This window comes from Narcine bancroftii, chromosome 3, assembly GCF_036971445.1.
Source record: "Narcine bancroftii isolate sNarBan1 chromosome 3, sNarBan1.hap1, whole genome shotgun sequence".
NCBI classification, from domain to species: Eukaryota; Metazoa; Chordata; class Chondrichthyes; order Torpediniformes; family Narcinidae; genus Narcine; species Narcine bancroftii.
In genome coordinates, this window is record NC_091471.1 from 146,734,113 (window position 1) to 146,754,615 (window position 20,503).

The 20,503-nt window shown below is 41.1% G+C and overlaps 1 protein-coding gene across 2 annotated transcripts in view; it reads right to left on the reverse strand.

Moving 5' to 3' along the window:
• Positions 1 to 20,503, reverse strand: part of slc7a11 (solute carrier family 7 member 11) — a 158,624-nt gene that overhangs the window by 82,062 nt on the left and 56,059 nt on the right. For both annotated transcript variants that reach the window (XM_069925388.1, XM_069925389.1), the window contains exons 5-6: positions 18,021 to 18,120; positions 9,138 to 9,182 (exon numbers count right to left, since the gene is read on the reverse strand). In XM_069925388.1, the coding sequence (XP_069781489.1) occupies positions 9,138 to 9,182; positions 18,021 to 18,120 (145 nt within the window). The remainder of the gene's footprint in view (positions 1 to 9,137; positions 9,183 to 18,020; positions 18,121 to 20,503) is intronic.

Consider the following 20,503-nt stretch of genomic DNA (forward strand, 5'->3'; position numbering starts at 1 on the left):
ACCTCCAGACTACAATCAGTGAGGATTGATAAGAACATCTCCACAATCTCTATCAGAACCGAAGCACCCCCAGAAGGCTGTGTTCTTAGCCCCACTGCTCCGCTCACTTTGCACCTATGACTGCGTGGCTCAGTACAACAACACCATCAACAATTCACTGATGAGTGGAGTTACGTGATTGAGTAGTGGCCGGTAGGAGAATACCAGCCATCTCCAGAAATCAAGAAATAAGGTGAAGAAAATACAAAGTTCAAGAAACACAAAACATAACAAATAAAAGATAAAGTTGCAGAGAAAAGAAAGAAAATGGCACCCAAGAAGGAAAAACTTAAAAACAATGGGAAAAAAGAAGAAAAGATCCCGGAAGAGAAAGGAGAAGGCCTTACCTGCATGAAGAAACAGGGAGCCATCATGGAGAAGAGAGCCCATTCTCCAAGGTTGGTGATGACCCTGCAGAGTCACGACCCCCCAACAGCTGAACTTCAAAAATGGCTCAAGGAAGAGAAGAAGACACAAACACAGGTGCAGACACAGAAGAAGAGGAAGAAGAAGACCAAATTCTGCACAGAGAAATAGAAGGTAAAATAGATGGACAGAATATAGATTTAAAAAATTTTCAAGAACAAATGAGAGCATTAAAAAATGGTTGACATTAGAATTTAGTGAGATGAAAAGTACAGAAGAAAAAGTGAGTAGAATTAGAGCTGGATCGGGGATGCATCCAGGTAGTCTTCAGGCTGTCTCTCTGCTGGAAAAGGGTGTTAGTAATGACAGAAATAGGGAAAAGAATAGAAAATGTGGAAGAACAAGAAACGGCTGTAGAAATGGAAATGAATGACCTAAGAAGAAAATTGGAAGAAAGTGACAAAAAGGTTAAAGAGTCACAAGAGTTATTAGCTCAGAAAAGATAGTGGGCCTAAAGGAAAATGAAGAAGGCACAAATATGAAAGAATTTATAAAAGAATGGATCTCAAAGGTCCTGAGAATGACAGAAATACAGGAAGCAATGGAAATAGAAAGGTCATGCAGAACACTAGCTCCGAAACCACAGCCACAACAAAAACCAAGATGCGTTTTAGTAAAATTTTTGAGATATACGACGAGAAAATATACTGGAGAGGGCAAGGAATAAAATTAGAGAAGAAAAAAACCATTGGAATACAAGGGTCAAAAAATATTTTTATACCCAGACATAAGTTTCGAACTCTTAAAGAAGAGGAAGGAGTTGAATACAGCAAAATCGATCCTATGGAAAAAAAGTTATAAATTTATGTTAAGACATCCAGCTGTGCTTAAAATATTTATCCCTGGGGAGCAAAACAGACTGTTCTCGGATCAGGAGGAAGCACAAGAATTTGCAGAATGCCTGCAGGACAGGAGGAGAGATGAAGAGATGTAACAAGAACAAAGAACAACAATAAAATACATATAAAGATGTAAAAATAATGTAATGTAAGAACTAAAGAAGGGAAAGAAAAGGGAAGAAAGGAAGTAAGGGGGAAAAAAAGAAAAAAGGGTGAGCTTTGTTATATGTGTAGAAAAAAATCTTTTCTGGAGGGGGTTGGATGGGAGAGAATAATCTTCACTGCGAAATCAGTGAGCGGGTTTTCAATCCAAATGGAGAGGGGTGTTGTGGTTGCCTGGCAAGTGATAAGGGCAACTCAGAGAGGGTGGGGATGGCATTTAGAATTAAGGGAATATTAGATGTGCGAGTTGTTGAGTATTTTGTTTTAAATGTGTTGTCATACATTGAATTCAAAAAGGGAATACTGAGAGATGAAAATGGGGAAAGGGGGGATGGTGGTGGTGAGGAAGTGGAAATGAGGTGTAAACAGGATATGAGATGGCCATGTTGAACTATATTCCATTGTAGTTACTATTAATGGAATACATAACCAAATTAAACAAAAAAGGCTATTAAATTTCCTGAAAAAAGAAAAAAAATAGACATAGCATTTGTGCAGGAAACGCATCTAACTGAAGTGGAACATAATAAATTAAAGAGAGACTGGGTAGGGCACATAACAGCAGCATCATATAATTCAAAAGCCAGAGGTATAGTTATATTAATTAATAAAAATGTACCAGAGATGTATTCAGAATTTTGGAATTTGATCAATATATATGCACCTAATGAAGAGGATCAAAAGTTTATGCAAGATATTTTTTTGAAGATTATAGATACGCAGGGGAATATATTGATAGGAGGGGATTTTAACCTTAATTTGGATCCAATGTTGGATAAAACTCGACAAAAGACTAGCAAAAAGAGTAAAGTGGCCAAATTTATGATTAAATCAATGCAGGAAATGAAACTTATGGATATATGGAGGAGGCAGCACCCAAGGGAGAAGGAATACACATATTATTCGAGTAGGCATAAAACATACTCAAGGATTGATATGTTTTTGTTGTCGGCCATATTCAAGGGAGAGTTAGGAAAACTAAATATAAAGCTAGATTGCTATCTGATAATTTACCCCTGTTATTGCAATAGAACTGGAGGACATCCCACCAAGAACATATAGATGGAGGTTAAACTCGATGCTACTTAAAAGACAGGAATTTAGAGAATTTATTGAACGCCAAATTAAAATGTACTTTAAAATAAATACGGAATCAGTGACAGACAAATTTATATTATGGGATGCAATGAAAGCCTTCATTAGAGGGCAGATAATAAGTTATGTAATTAAGATGAAAAAGGACTACAAATGGGAAATAGAACAGTTGGAAAGGGAGATAGTAAGTCCAGAAAAAGAACTAGCAACAAGGGACGATATAACAAAAAGAAGAGAATTGGCGGACAAAAAAATAAAATACGAAACATTACAAACGTTTAAGGTGGAGAAGAACGTATTGAAAATAAAGCGAAAGTATTATGAGCTAGGAGAAAAAACACACAAAATATTAGCCTGGCAACCTAAAACAGAACAAGCTAAAAGAACTGTATTGGCATCAAGGAAAAAGGACAAAGAAATTACATATAATCCAATGAAGATTAATGAGAACTTTAAGGAATTCTATGAACAATTATACCAAACTGAGAACGAGGGGAAAGAAGACAAAAGAGATGAGTTTTTAGCTAAAATTGAACTACCAAAATTGCAAGAAGAGGAGCAAAACAAGCTGATTAAACCATTTGAAATAGAGGAAATACAGGATATATTAAAAAAGCTGCCGAACAATAAAACACCTGGAGAGGATGGATTCCCAATAGAATTTTATAAAACATTTAAAGAGTTATTAACTCCTCCTCTCCTGGAAGTAATGAACCAGATAAAAGAAACACAAAACTTGCCAGATTCAAGTAAGACAGTAATGATTACAGTAATACCAAAGATGGGGAAGGATCCACTAACACCAGCATCATATAGACCAATATCTCTACTTAATTCAGGTTATAAGATAAAAGCAAAATTATTAGCAAACAGATTGGCTGACTGTGTACCAAAAATAGTAAAACAAGATCAAACTGGATTTATTAAGAAAAGACGAACAGCAGATAATGTCTGTAAATTTATTAATTTAATTCATGCAGTTCAAGGAAATAAGATACCAATAGTGGATGTTGCTTTAGATGCAGAAAAAGCCTTTGATAGGGTAGAATGGAATTATTTATTCAAAGTATTACAGAGGTTCAACCTACCAGAAAAATATATTAATTGGATTAAAGCATTATATAATGGACCATTGGCGAAGGAAACAGTAAATGGATATGTATCGAACAAATTTAAATTAAGTAGGTCAACCAGGCAGGTATGTCCACTATCTCCCTCACTGTTTGCTTTAGCAATAGAACCATTGGCAGAACTGATAAGAACAGAAAATAAAATAAAAGGGATAAAAATAAAGGAGAAGGAGTATAAAATCAGTTTATTTGCAGCTGACATCATACTATACTTAACAGAACCAGAAATATCAATTAAAGAACTACATAAGAAATTGAAGGAATATGGAGAAATATCGGGGTACAAGATCAACGCAAATAAAAGTGAAGCGATGTCAATGAGTAATGCGGATTATACAGAATTTAAAAAAGAATCACCATTTAAATGGCAAACACAAGCAATCCAATACCTAGGTATTAGATTAGATAATAATTTAAGCCACCTATACAAATTAAATTATCAGCCATTAATGAAGAAATTACAGGAATACTGCAATCCACTGAAGAGGTACTGGGCTTCTCCTCCAGGAAAAACAAGGACTGGTTTGACGAAAACAACCAGGAAATCCAGGAGCTGCTGGCAAAGAAGTGATCTGCCCACCAGGCTCACCTTGCAAAGCCTTCCTGGCCAGAGAAAAAACGAGCCTTCCATCTCGCATGCAGCCATCTTCAGCGCGAACTCTGGGAGATTCAAAATGAGTGGTGGACTAGCCACCTTGACCCTGGTGTGGAGCACATCTCGTTTGTCTCTTCCTCGCACCAGAACGTAGCCCAGGAGGTGCCAGTTTTTGGATCGGGGATGCATCCAGGTAGTCTTCAGGCTGTCTCTCTGCTGGAAAAGGGTGTTAGTAATGACAAGCAGCTGTTCTGCGCAGAGCTCCAACAGGAGGCGCCCGTTGTCATTGCACTTGCCGACACCATGCTTGCCAAGGATTCCTGGCCAGATTTCTGAGTCTTTGCCGACGCGAGCGTTGAAGTCGCCAAGGATGACAATCTTGTCGGCTGTAGGGGTGTGTTGGATGAGGTTGCGCAGATCAGTGTAGAACTTGTCCTTTTCTGCTGGTTCCGCCTGGAGGGTTGGAGCATAGACACTGATGAGAGTGATGCGACGCTTGTTTTGAAGGGGGAGTCGCATGGACATGATCCAGTCAGAGTGGCCTGTCGGGAGGATTTTGAGTTTGGAGGCAATGGAGTTCTTGACCATGAAGCCAACACCAGATAGGCGTCGTTCAGCCTGAGGCTTGCCAGACCAGTCGAGTGTGTATCCCGCACCGTGTTCTTGGAGGCTGCCTACATCTGCAAGGCGGACTTCGCTAAGAGCGGCTATGTCGATGTTGAGTCTGAGGAGTTCATGTACGATGAGGGCAGACCGACGTTCAGGTTGGTGGCTGTCAGCCTTGTCTAGCATGGTTCTGATGTTCCAGCATGCTAGCTTGAGTTTGTGTGCATCTTTTGAGGGGAAGGACATGGACATGTCCTCGGGCCTGCGCAAAGGAGTTTTTACGTGGAGTGCAGTGTGCGCAGTACTGGCCCCACCCTTTACATCCATGGTTCGTGTGCCATGGCCAAGCAAGCTGGGACGTGGCAGCGAGGTCCTTGGGTCATAGGTTTTATATCGGAGTGTTCTTCTCCTATGCAGGTTGCTTAACCGGGCTGAAGATGCCTGCCTCAGGTCGAACCATATCTGGAGATCTACGACCGCTGTCAACAGGGCTGCACCATTTCACCTGATGCAAGGATCGACAACGAGATAGACAACAGACTTGCCAAGGCAAATAGTGCCTTTGGAAGACTACACAAAAGAGTCTGGAAAAACAACCACCTGAAGAAACACACAAAGATCAGCGTGTACAGAGCCGTTGTCATACCCACGCTCCTGTTTAGCTCCGAATCATGGGTCCTCTACCAGCATAACCTACGGCTCTTAGAATGCTTCCATCAATGCTGTCTCCGCTCCATCCTCAACATTCATTGGAGTGACTTCATCACCAACGTCGAAGTACTCGAGCTGGCAGAGTCTTCAAGCATCGAATCTATGCTGCTGAAGACCCAACTGCGCTGGGTGAGTCACATCTCCAGAATGGAGGACCATCGCCTTCCCAAGATTGTGTTATATGGCGAGCTCTCCACTGGCCACCGAGACAGAGGTGCACCAAAGAAGAGGTACAAGGACTGGCAAAAAAATTTATTATGTCAACCTGGAAATTGGAAGATAATTTGAAAATACAACAATGGTATATAGAAATGAATAAATGTATTCCATTAGAAAAAATAACATATAGTTTAAGAAATAATATTGAAATATTCGAACAAGTATGGGAGCCTTACATTAAATACAATAGCGAAAACCTACCGGGGACAAACATTACCTAAGTTGATGGAAGGAGAAGGAAAGAAAAGAATGGACTCAGTCGAATTTCATACCTAAAATGGATGAGAGGGGGGGTGGGGGGGTGGCTTGGGAGGAGGGAGGGGGGGGGGAGAAAAAAATCACTGTATATGTGTGAAAAATAAAAAGTGTATATCATGGCTAATGTGATTTATGGTGTGAAAAAAAAAAGAAATCTCTTGGTGCCTGCCACATTGACCACTGCCAGTGGGCTGATATCGCCTCCAACCGTGCATCTTGGAGCCTCACTGTTCGGCGGGCAGCAACCTCCTTTGTAGAAGACCGCAGAGCCCACCTCATTGACAAAAGACAAAGGAGGAAAAACCCAACACCAAACCCCAACCAACCAATTTTCCCTTGCAACCGCTGCAACCGTGTCTGCCTGTCCCGCATCGGACTTGTCAGTCACCAACGAGCCTGCAGCAGACGTGGACATTACCCCTCCATAAATCTTCATCCCCGAAGCCAAGCCAAAGAAGACAGGAAGACTTAGTACATTGGAAAGAATTGCTACTAACATTGATAGGGCGGGGAAATTGTATTAAAATTAATGTCTTCCCAAGGATACAATACTTATTTCAATCATTACCAATTCCCTTAACAGAGAAATTCTCCAATGAACTTAAGAGAATAATAAGGAAATTCTTATGGAAAGGGGGAAACCGAGGATATCGTTAGATAAATTAACAGAGCGGTACAAACAAGGTGGTTTGCAGTTACCAAACTTTAAAAATTATTATAGACAGGACACAATTAAGGTATTTATCAGATTTTTATCAGACAAGGGAAAAACCAGATTGGACTAATATAGAGCTAGATAAAATAGGGGAGAAGGTACCGGAACATATACTTTATAAGTGGGATGAAAAGCTGGTGCAATATAAAAGCTCACTAGAACTGCATCATTTACTCAATATATGGAAGAAGATTCACTTAGAAAGGAAAAAAAAAATTTCCAACTACTAAAATTATTATTGACGCAAAATCAACTAATCGCTTTTACAATAAATAACCTTTCCTTTAGAGAATGGGAGAGAAAAGGAATTAAAAGAATAGAAAATTGTGTTTTGGGAAATAATTTATTAACATTTGAACAAATGAAGTACAAATATGGAATAACTCATGATACAATGTTTGCATTCCATCAACTGAAAGCCTACTTAAAGGATAAATTGGGAAGCAGACTGAGATTACCAGAAGGAAGCAGCTTTGAATATGTGATTACAGAAACAATTATAATAAAAAGATTTATAACGGACATGTATATCAAGTTGCAAGAGAAGGAAAATGATGAAATAAGCTATAAACCCAAGCAAAAGTGGGAAAAGTGCATGATACAGTATAAATGGTTACATAGGTTATATATCATGCCTCAAAAGTTAAAAAAATGGGATCCAACATTATCAGACAGATGTTTTTGCTGTAAGAAGGAAACGGGAACAACAGTACATGCAATTTGGGCATGTGAGAAAGTTAAAAAGTTTTGGGAAGATCTAAATCAGGTATTAAATAAAATCACAAAAAGCAACATACCGAAAAATCTAGAGATCTTTCTTCTAAGTAATATAAGAAGGCCTCAAACTGGATGAAGCACAAAAAAAGATTTATTATGATAGCCTTAAAAAAATGTATAATGCCAACTTGGAAATCAGAAGAGAGCCTGAGAGTACATGGAAATGAATAAATGTATTCCATTGGAAAAAAATAACATATAATTAAAAAAATAAAGTCACATTATTTGAACAAATTTGGGAACCGTACATGGAACACAACAGAGAGGACGTGCCTCGGACCTCCACCCAAGCTATATCAATGATAAAATGATAAGACAAAATGACTTGATCCAGTGTGTAAAAGTAGATGACACAATTTTCTTGTTTATTTTCATTGTGTGATGACATTGTTTAAAGATTTTATTGTATTGTAGATGTTGAACGTTTAATGGGTTTGGAGGGGGGTGGGAAGGAGGGAGGGAAGGTAGGGGGGAAAAAGGGGGAGAAAATGCCACTGTGTATATTTAAGAGGCAAATGTTTGTATGTAGTTTGATTGGTATGGTTCACAGTGTGAAAAATTAAAATTAAAAAAAAAACAATGCTCGTTCCCAATGCTCATAGTCAGTAATCCCATGACCACATTTAACAATTCTCTGGGATCAACTGACCAGGGAGCTTGGTATCTATGCCTGCCCAAAGCAGAATGAGCCACAGTTGAAACTAGGCTTCAAGCAATGGATCCTGCCACCATCTCTCCGAAATGCCCTGACAACCAGTTCACAGATCAACCAAGGGGCCTTTAGCTATCATTCAATGTTCCTTGGCTTCAAAAAAATTTAAAAGCAATCAAATCAAATCAATTCTAACATTAAAAGCAATGATAAATTCCTTAAATGTATCTTAAATATTAGAAATGAATTAAAGAAGGAGTGAAATAAAGAAAAAAAAACAATACGTGTATCGTTCCATTCCAAATTTGTGATGCTGTTCAAATAAAAAGGATTATGCAATGTAGATCAGCCATGGATTGTTAATGCTGAAAAGGAACTGCATCTGGTGGGTGCTGTACCTTGACTTCGCAACCTAACCAATCATTAAAGAACCAACACCAGTGGCTCATAAGATAGCCTAGGAAATGTTTATGCTTTTGTTGATGGGACTGGAGGAACATTGGAATGGCCCCAAAAACAATTCTCAGGATCATCTTTTCCTTCCTTCCTCACCTTGCTCAGTGAGCTGTGTTACATCAACAACAACAGTGGGGGCAACAGGGGGAGCAGATGGATTCTGGTAGAAGCTAAAATATCCTCTCTAAACCACTAATCCACTGCACCATCCAATTCTTTATATGCTGGTGTTTTTTTCTCTCATTCAGAAGTAATTACAGCTTTAGAAGCTTTTTCTCTTGCTGTGTTAAACGATGTAATTTCTTCAGTTTTCTTTACCCCTAACTGGGTGGGCACAGCGTGATTTATCAAATTTCAGTGCAAGTGGAGTATGTATCTTTCTGAAGATTTTGAAATACTTTACAGACTCTTAAAGAGAATTGTTGAAATGACTTCAAAAACAATTTCTAAGACTTACTTTTCAGGATGTTCAACTTCTTCTGTAACAAAATTCATGTAAAACCTGGATGAAACATTAGAAAAAATATATAAAACATGATTTTTAGCAGTTTAATCATACTCATTCAATACAATTTCTAAATTTATATTGGGAACACAGTGGTGGGCAAAACTACAGAAGTAATGTGAATGGTGATACATATAGGCTCTGTAGCCTATATTTACTACACATCATAAACCATTCCTCCATTATGCAATCTGTGGCAGTCATTAGCTGTTATAGACCCAGACTCTGCAGTTCCTGCATCTTAACACTTCTCTCCCCTCCTATAAGATGCAAACACAGTCCTCCACAACTCAACATCCTCCTATATGCATACACTCCTTTCTCCTGTCTTCATCTCCACATACTTCTCACTGTACCTTTCTGAAGTACTTAATTTGCTCTTGTATATTAACATTGCTAGACAAGGCAAGTTGTTCTTGTAGCTGCATTTTGTGTTCATGGCAATTCATTCCTTTGTATCTCATTCCTTTGTGATTCATTTCCTCCTATTATATACAGTAATTCTATCGATATGGAATGACAACAATCTGTTTCCAGAAGATGTAAAACCCATTAAGAAATAGTATCCTATGGAGATAAATAGCCAGTCATTGAAAAACATCATTAGATTAGATTAGATTCAACTTTATTGTCATTGTACCAAGTAAAATACAAAGCCAATAAAATACAATTAGCATCCAACTAGAAGTTTAAAAAGTGTTATATACAATAACTACATGTGAATAAAATCAAGCACATTCAGCAAACAAACAATTATAAAAGTACTGACAGTACAATGAGTGCAGTACAGGTGCCTAACCTTTTATCCGGGTTTCCGAAAACCACCACCTCTAAAAACCGGCATTTTTTTCGGTTGATGACATCTACTCAACAAAGATGGTGTTTGGCGCTAAACATGATCCAATGTGACCCTCATTCAATTCTTGTGTATCTCATCGCATTCCCCATCACTAATTAGTAGTATCATTACTTTATAAGTACCCTACCCATCGAGCATAACCCTTGCTCAACTGATGTTGGAATATTCCGTGTTGTTCCGCTACTTTATAAGCACCTCCAAATTGCTGTATACTGATGCCCATCCAGCATTGCGGCACTTTCAGTTGGCTCAGAGGCGGAAGCTCAATGGCCATCATTGCTACCCATAATTCCCACACACAGCTGAAATCACTGTACCAGCACCAGCGCTGGGGAACCAAGAAGGAGCTATTTCCCAGGCACTGGTACAGTGGCAGGGGGGTGGAGGGAAGAGAGAGACAGCAGTATGACTCAGGTGGTTGGGGGTGAGGGGGGGGGGGGAGACAGCAGCATGACTCGGGGAGGCAGTGGGGAGAGATGGCAGCACGACTCAGGTGTGTGGGGTGGGGGAGGGAGACAGCAGCGTAACTCAAGCTGGTCAGCTTAAAGGGACCAAAATCAAAATGATTCTAATATCCAGAAGGTTCCAAACAACAGCAGGTGTCCAATCCTGATGATTTCAGATAAAAGGTTAGGCACTTAATGATGTGATTTAAGGTGCAGCAGGATCACAGCCTCGGGGAGAAAAACCTCTTCTTGAGCTTGTTAGTTTGAAAGCGAAGGCTCCTGTAGTGCCTACTAGATGAGAGAAGAGTAAAAAGTCTATAGCTTGGGTGTGATGCATCCTCGATAATACTCTTCATCTTTATAGATGTTCTCAGTGATGGGCAATTGGATGCTGATAATCAGTGGGGTAATTTACACCACTCATTGAAGTGCTTTATGATCCAATATGAGACAATTGTCATACCATAGGTAAGCATGCTCTCAATGGTACAGATGTAAAAATCCATCAATAACCTTGGTCAGAGGTGTATTTTCTTCATACTCCACAGTAAATAAAGGTGCTGTTGAGCCTTTTTGTTCAGAATGGGGAAATTCAGGAACCAAGAGAGATAATAAGAAATGTGGACACCAAGGAATTTAAAGCTAACATTGTTGCTTTTTTTTTAAATCAGTCTAATCCTTGTCTTGCCATGACAACAAAGTGGGCTTTCAGTTATTGGGATCATTAAGACTCAAGTTCCTATCTTGCATTCCTGTGAATTTTACATCGTAAATGGTGATTATGCCCCAACTTTCTTTGGCTTGGCTTCGCAGATGAAGATTTATGGAGGGGGTAAAAGTCCACGTCAGCTGCAGGCTCGTTTGTGGCTGACAAGTCCGATGCGGGACAGGCAGACACGGTTGCAGCGGCTGCAGGGGAAAATTGGTTGGTTGGGGTTGGGTGTTGGGTTTTTCTTCCTTTGCCTTTTGTCAGTGAGGTGGGCTCTGCGGTCTTCTTCAAAGGAGGTTGCTGCCCGCAAAACTGTGAGGCGCCAAGATGCACGGTTTGAGGCGATATCAGCCCACTGGCGGTGGTCAATGTGGCAGGCACCAAGAGATTTCTTTAGGCAGTCCTTGTACCTTTTCTTTGGTGCACCTCTGTCACAGTGGCCAGTGGAGAGCTCGCCATATAACACGATCTTGGGAAGGCGACGGTCCTCCATTCTGGAGACGTGACCCACCCAGCGCAGCTGGATCTTCAGCAGCGTGGACTCGATGCTGTCGACCTCTGCCATCTCGAATACTTCGACGTTAGGGATGAAAGCGCTCCAATGGATGTTGAGGATGGAGCGGAGACAACGCTGGTGGAAGCGTTCTAGGAGCCGTAGGTGATGCCGGTAGAGGACCCATGATTCGGAGCCGAACAGGAGTGTGGGTATGACAACGGCTCTGTATACGCTTCTCTTTGTGAGGTTTTTCAGTTGGTTGTTTTTCCAGACTCTTTTGTGTAGTCTTCCAAAGGCGCTATTTGCCCTGGCGAGTCTGTTGTCTATCTCATTGTCGATCCTTGCATCTGATGAAATGGTGCAGCCGAGATAGGTAAACTGGTTGACCGTTTTGAGTTTTGTGTGCCCAATGGAGATGTGGGGGGGCTGGTAGTCATGGTGGGGAGCTGGCTGATGGAGGACCTCAGTTTTCTTCAGGCTGACTTCCAGGCCAAACATTTTGGCAGTTTCCGCAAAACAGGACGTCAAGCGCTGAAGAGCTGGCTCTGAATGGGCATCTAAAGCGGCATCGTCTGCAAAGAGTAGTTCACGGACAAGTCTCTCTTGTGTCTTGGTGTGAGCTTGCAGGCGCCTCAGATTGAAGAGACTGCCATCCGTGCGGTACCGGATGTAAAAAGCATCTTCATTGTTGAGGTCTTTCATGGCTTGGTTCAGCATCATGCTGAAGAAGATTGAAAAGAGGGTTGGTGCGAGAACACAGCCTTGCTTCACACCATTGTTAATGGAGAAGGGTTCAGAGAGCTCATTGCTGTATCTGACCCGACCTTGTAGGTTTTCGTGCAGTTGGATAATCATGTTGAGGAACTTTGGGGGACATCCGATGCGCTCTAGTATTTGCCAAAGCCCTTTCCTGCTCACGGTGTCGAAGGCTTTGGTGAGGTCAACAAAGGTGATGTAGAGTCCTTTGTTTTGTTCTCTGCACTTTTCTTGGAGCTGTCTGAGGGCAAAGACCATGTCAGTAGTTCCTCTGTTTGCGCAAAAGCCGCACTGTGATTCTGGGAGAATATTCTCGGCGACACTAGGTATTATTCTATTTAGTAGAATCCTAGCGAAGATTTTGCCTGCAATGGAGAGCAGTGTGATTCCCCTGTAGTTTGAGCAGTCTGATTTCTCGCCTTTGTTTTTGTACAGGGTGATGATGGTGGCATCACGAAGGTCCTGAGGCAGTTTTCCTTGGTCCCAACAAAGCTTGAAAAACTCATGCAGTTTGGCATGCAGAGTTTTGCCGCCAGCCTTCCAGACCTCTGGGGGGATTCCATCCATACCTGCTTCTTTGCCACTTTTCAGTTGTTCGATTGCCTTATATGTCTCATCCTGGGTGAGGACCTCATCCAGCTCTAGCCTTAGGGGCTGTTGAGGGAGCTGGAGCAGGGTGGTATCTTGGACTGAGCGGTTGGCACTGAAAAGAGATTGGAAGTGTTCTGACCATCGGTTGAGGATGGAGATCTTGTCGCTGAGGAGGACTTTGCCGTCTGATCTGCGCAGCGGGCTTTGGACTTGGGGTGAGGGGCCGTACACAGCCTTTAGAGCCTCGTAGAAACCCCTGAAGTCGCCAATGTCCGCGCTGAGCTGGGTTCATTTGGCGAGGCTAGTCCACCACTCATTTTGGATCTCCCGGAGTTTGCGCTGAAGATGGCTGCATGCGCGACGGAAGGCTTGTTTCTTCTCTGGACAGGACGGCTTTGTAAGGTGAGCCTGGTGGGCAGCTTGCTTCTTTGCCAGCAGCTCCTGGATTTCCTAGCTGTTTTCGTCGAACCAGTCCTTGTTTTTCCTGGAGGAGAAGCCCAGTACCTCTTCAGTGGATTGCAGTATGGTAGTCTTCAACTGATCCCAGAGGGTTTCAGGGGACGGGTCCGTGAGGCGGGTTGCATCGTCGAGCTTTGCTTTGAGGTTTGCCTGGAAGTTTCCTCTCGCTTCGTCTGACTGCAGGTTTCCAACATTGAACCTCTTTCTGGGGGCTTTACTGTTCCTGGGCTTTGGCTTGAAGTGAAGGTTGAGCTTGCAGCGAACCAGCCGGTGGTCAGTGTGGCATTCCGCGCTGGGCATGACCCTGGTGTGGAGCACATCTCGTTTGTCACTTTCTCGCACCAGGATGTAGTCCAGGAAGTGCCAGTGTTTGGATCGGGGATGCATCCAGGTAGTCTTAAGGCTGTCCCTCTGCTGAAAAAGAGTGTTTGTAATGACAAGCCCCAACTACTTATTAAAGGAATCTCACTATTGGTTGGATTGGACTTGTATGAGAAGCTAGGTCAAATTGTTCAATGCCGATATTTGATTCTACCCAAATCCACCTTTCAAATGGTGGAATGATTCTGAAGTGTCAGAAAATGAGCCCTTTATAGGTGAGTATCCACCTCCTTATATGCTCTTGTATGCCACAAGATTTATTTTGTTAGTTTGCTCAAGTTTCCAAAAAAATTTTGCCCAGTTTACATTCTTGAAATTTCTGGAAACTCCAATCAAAAGTCAGAATGACAAATTAAAATGAAAGTGGCTGATATGTCTAGAAATGGCACTGAGATTATCAACAGCAATTTCAATACAAAAGATACATGCGGTCACTTAAGGGTAAATTCTTGAGCTTCATACTCCTACTATTGAGTTATAACCACAGAACCATAGAGCATGATACCATAGAAACAGGTCCTTTGGCCCTTCTAGACTGTGCTGAACTATTATTCTGCTGAGTCCCACTGACCTGCACCCATTCCATAGCTCTTCATACCCATCCCATCCATGTACCTGTCCAAATTCTTAACTGATAAATTGAGCCTGCATTCAGCACTTCAGCCGGCAAGTGATTCCACACTCCACCACTCTCTGTAAGAAAAAGCTCCACCTAATGTTCTCCCAAAACTTTCCCCTTTCATCCTTAACCCATGTCATCTGGTTTGTATCTCACCTACTTTTACTCTGTCTACACCCCTCATAATTTTGCATATCTCTCCTCATATTTCTTCGCTCTAGGGAATAACCTTTCGCTGTAACTTAGTTCCTGAGGTCAATGCAACATGCCAATAAATCTTCTCTGCACTCTTGCAATCTTATTGATATATTTCCTGCAGTTTGGTGATGAAAACTGCAAATAATCATCCAAATTTGGCTTCACCTATGTCTTTAGAACATTTACTTCAACATCCTAACTCCTATACTCAATACTTTGATTTATGAAGGTCAATATGCCAAAAGCTTTCTTTAAAGAAAGATATCTACTAGTAACGCACCTTTCAGAGAATTATTTATCTGTATTCCCAGATCCATCTGTTCTACCACTCTCCTTAGTGCCCTACCATTTACCGTTTATATCTTTTGGTTTGTCCTTCCAAAATGCAACATCTCACACTTGCCTGCATTAAATTCCATATGTCAATTTTTATCCCATTTTTCCAATTGGTCTAGATCCTTCTACAAGCTTTGAAAGCCTTACTCGCTGTTCACAACACCTCCAATCTTTGTGTCATCTGCAAATTTGCTGATCCAATTTATCACATTATCATCCAGTTCATTGATATAGATTACAAATAACAAAGGTCCCAGCACCGAACCACTAATCACAAGCCTCCAGTCTGAGAAGCAATCATTCACCACAACTCCTATATAGCCATTGTCGAATCTAGTTCACTACTTCACCTAACATCTGAACCTTCCTGACTAACTTCCCATATAGGACCTTTTCAAAAGCCTTACCAAAGTTCATGTAGACAACATCTACAGCCTTTCCTTCATCAACTTTCCTGGTGACCTCCTTGAAAAACTATAAATTTGGTTAAACCTGACATACCATGCACAAAGTCATGTTGATTATCGCTAATCAGTAACTGGCTATCCAAATACTTGTATATCCAATTTCTTAGAACACCTTCCAATAATTTACCTACTACTGATGTCAGTATCACCAGCCTATAATTTCCCGAGTTACTTTTGCAGCCTTTTTTAAACAATGAAGCAACATGAGCTGTCCTCCAATCCTTCAGCACCAAGTGGCAAAGGACATTTTAAATATTCTGCCAAAGCACTTGCAATTTCTATACTCGCTTCCATCGAGGTCCAAGTGAATATTTTGTCAGGCTCTGGGGATTTATTCACCCTTATTTGCTTTAAGACAGCAAGCGCTTCCTCCTCTTTAATCTGTATAGGTTCCATGACCTCACTGTTTGTTTTCCTTACTTCCCACAATGCTGTGCCAGTTTCCTGAATGAATACAGGTGAAAAAAAACATTTAAGATCTCCCCCATTTCTTCTGGCACTATACAGAGCCAACCACTCCAATCTTCAAGGGGATAAATTTTGTCTCTTACTATCCTTTTGCGCTTAATATACCTATAGAAACCATTAGAAATTTCCTTCACATTCTCAGCCAAAGCATCCTCTTGTCTTCTTTTACCCTTCCTGATCTTTTTCTTGCATTTTTTATATTGCTCAAGTACCTAATTTGCTCCATGTTGCCTATACCTGTAATACACCTCTCTCTTCTTCTGAACCAGATCCCCACAATCCCTCGAACACCAAGGTTCCCTGTGCCTGATAACCTTGCCTTTCATCCTGACAAGAACATACAAACCCTGTACTCTTAAAATTTCACATATGAATGTTCTCTACTTACCTCACACACCCTTACCTGAAAACAACTTAGCCCAATCCACGCATTCTAGATCTTTTCTCATTTCCTCAGAATTAGACTTTCTCCCATTTAGAATCTAAATGCAAGGCCCAGAACTATCCTTCTCCATAATTAACTTGAAACCAATGGCATTAGGATCACTGGACCCAAAATGTTCCCCTGCACATATTTCTGTATCCTGTCCTGTCTCGTTCCCTAAAAGGAGATCCTGTAATGCACTCTTACTAATTGGTAACTCCATATATTTAATTTAGAAAACTTTCCTGAACACGTTTGACCAACTCCAAGCCATCTAGCCCTTTGCAGTACAGTTGTCCCATCAATTCATGGAAAGTTAAAATCTCCTACTCTCACAAGTTTACGTTTCCTGCAGCTGTCTGCAGATTTGCTCCTCCAATTCTTGCTTTTAGATATTCCATAGTTCAACCCCATGAGTGTGCTCATTCCTTTTCCATTTCTCAATTCCACCCATATAGCCTCAGTAGACAAGCCGTTTGGTCTATACTGTCTGAGCACAACTGTGATGAGCAATGCCACTCCTTCTCCTTCCCCTTCCATCCCCCCCCCCCCCCCTCCGCATTGCATCTTAAATAATGGAAGCCCGGAAAATTGAGCTGCTAGTCCTACTCCTCCTGCAACTAAATTTCACTCACGGCCACAACATCATAATTCCACTTGCCAATCCACATTCTAAACTCGTCTGTTTTCCTGCAATATTTCTTGCATTGAAATAGATACACTTGAGAAAATGTACACCACGTACATCCCTTTGACTTCTGGCATTACATGCAATTTCCATTTCATATTTTTCTTCCACTCCCCTATCTGCTCTGGCACTCTGGTTCCCATCCCCCAGCATGAGCAAATCTTTCTGCAAGGATATTAGCCCTCTCCAGTTTAGATACAAACTATCCCATCAGAACAGGTCCCACCTTCCCTGGAAAAGAGCCCAATGATCCAGAAACCTGAAGCCTTCCCTCCTGTACCATCTCTTTAGTAACATGTTAAGCTGCCTTATTCTCCTATTTCTAACCTCATTAGCACGTGGCATGGATAGCAATCTTGCGTTCACAATCCTGGAGATCTTGTCCTTCAATTTTACGCCTCGCTTCCTGAACTCTCTTTGCAGGACTTCATCACCCTTTGCATCCATGTCATTGGTCCCTACATAGACCACAACATCTGGCTGCTCATTCTCCCTGCTGAGAATGCTCTGAACTCGATCTGTGATTTCTCAGATCCTGGCACGAGGAAGGCAACGCCAACTGGGTTGGTTGCAGACATAATATTTTCATTCCAATAGATTTGATCTATCTTGTAATTCCTACAAGTACAGCACCAGTCTGGGGTGTGTGGAAGTATTGAAAAGGTTTAGTAGCATACTCACTTTCAACCATTATTCGCTGCTTTTAGCATTCCCAAAAGGAATGAGAGTACAGTATTCTGGGATCTGAGTTCTTTCAACAGAGCAATGTGGAAAGTAAACAATGACTGACCTATCTACCTACTTCTGTTCTAACGTTATCAGAATGCCCTCTGCAGTGTATGTGTGTGCGTACATGCATGAGTGCATCTGTGCATGTGTTCAGTTTACTTTCCTTCCTTACACTTTCACATGTTGTGATAACTAGAGAGAACACTTACCATCCTGCATATGCGTACATTCCAGAATAAAATGCAAGGGGAAGTCCCATCAGACTAACTTCTTTTTGTTGAAATGGCTGATTAAAATGTTGTGTTTCCCCTGTGGTTTGAGAGAAAGGAAAATTAGCAGAAACATCATGTTATAACAGAGGATGGCAGGAACAAATAATCTGATTAACCAAACAGATTTATCTGTCCTTATTGATAATATAGTTTCTTCCAATTGATCCATCAAAGTAATGAACTTGGACTAAGCAGTGAACAGACCCACATTATTAGTAAAAAGGTGTGGGAAGAAAATATTTGACTGACAATTAAAAAGAATGTTCCAGCATTATCCTTTATTGGAATAACAAGTCCAGGAATCAATTGTTAATGAAGATGTTATCATCCTTTTCACTGCATTCAAAGGTGCAAAATCAAGGTGTCATTACTAATTAGCTTTCTAACAATGGTAAGAATATAAACAATATAGAAATCTTATGGGCAAAAGTAATATTTAACATGGCAGGATAAATAATTGAGGAAGAAAATAATGGAAATGTATATCTGGTAGGGATTGAAAGTTGAAAAGGGAAAACAAAGTGACTCCTTATTTTTTTGGGATGGTCCAAAGTGATAAGATGAAATCTGGTAATTGTGATATATTCTACATAAATATATCAGGACTCTACTATGAGCTCATGGTTAATTCATATTCTTTGTACATTATGTCTAAGAATCCATAAGGTGATATTGCAAGCTGCAGAGGGATCATAAAAATGACAGCCATTTTCTTTTGACAGAAAGCATGGCAACATGCCCTTCCAGCTCATAAGGCTGTGTCACCCAAATACCCCAATTTGCTTACAATCCCCTACGTTTTGAAGTGTGGGAGAAAACCCATGCAGACAGGGGAGAAGGTACAAATTCCTTACAGCGTAATAGTGAGGTGCTAACTGCTATGCTAACTGTGCTGCCCTTGTCTTCAATTTATCACAGAGCCCAGAAGATAAGCGCACAATCTACCTGATACTTCATGACAACAGTGAAGTAAAATAGTTGTTGGTATTATATTTTGAATGTGCTAATAAACAAAGTCCATGTCCATGTCTGTTTTCCAGATGGGGCTTAGGTGATTTCAGGCAATATTTTGAAAATGATAAATGGTATTCTACCTCGTGTCTTGATCAATACTGATCCCTCAACAAAAATCACCAAATAGATTGTTTGACCTTTAAAGCAAAAAAAAAGGGTGGCATGGTTAGTGTAGTGGTTAGCGCAATGCTGTAACAGCACCAGCGATCGGGATTTGTCAAGAGTTTGTAAGTTCTCCCCATGTCTGCATGGGTTTCCCCTATGTGCTCTGGTCTCCTCCCACCATTCAAAATGCACAGGGGTTTGGAGGTCAGTTAGGTGTGATTGTGCGACATAGGCTCGTGGGCTGAAAGTGGCAGTCTGTCGTGTCTAAATTTATATCAGTTTGTATGACTGTGCAAGCTGGCTGCCATATTGCCCACTGAACATCACTGTCCATGATTCAAAAATATTTAAATGGCTCTCAGACAATTGGAATTTCACACGGTTGTGGAACACAAAATATGATATTTTTTGGACATAGCTGCCTCGGCCTGGCAGAAGTGACATTAATATTAGGTTGCACTTTTGAAAACAGCATTACAGGGTTTTGAATGAATTTCAAAAACCAGCAATGCTTGAAAGTCTTCAAAGATTAGTGTTGTAAAAATACAAATACTGGAGGAACTCAGTATTGATAGAAGGTATTAGACCAATGTTTCAGGCCAAAGGTCTTCTTCAAGGTATGAGTAAAGAATGGGCAGATGCTTGAACTTCTAGGGAGAAAGGAAGAAAGGGGATGGGGGGAGCACAGGTCAACAGGAAAAATGTGATATGGAAATGGACAGGACAGGAGAAGAAAGGGGAGAATTGATCGGAGGAGGGGATCTGTGAATACAGAGCTGGAGGAAAGGAGACAGAGGGAAAGAGGCAGAGCTAGGGAAAAGAGAAAATGAGATGGGGAGGGGATTGGGTAGGGGAGGGAGAGCTAAAGGAAACCAAAAAAGTTGATGTTAAAGCCATCCGGTAGAGGGTGCCAGACGGAATACGAGGTGTTGTTGCTCCAATATGCGGTTGGTCTCAATCTGGAAGTGCATGAGACCATGGACGGACATGTCAGCATGCAAATGGTGCATGGAATTGAAATGGTTTGCCTCTGTGAGATCCTTGCTATTGCGGCAGACAGTGCTATGGTGCTGAATGAAGGGATTTCCCAGTCTCCATCCATTCTCTCCAATGTAGAAGAGACCACAACGGGAGTACCAGATGCAGTAGATGACCCCTGCAGATTCACAAATGATGTACTGTTTAACTCTGAAGGACAGTTTTGGGCCCCAAATTGTGGTGATGGAAGAAGTGTGGGCACAAATGGAGCATCTCCAACAATCCCCAACATTGTCATACAATCTGTCTAAAAGCTCAAAATA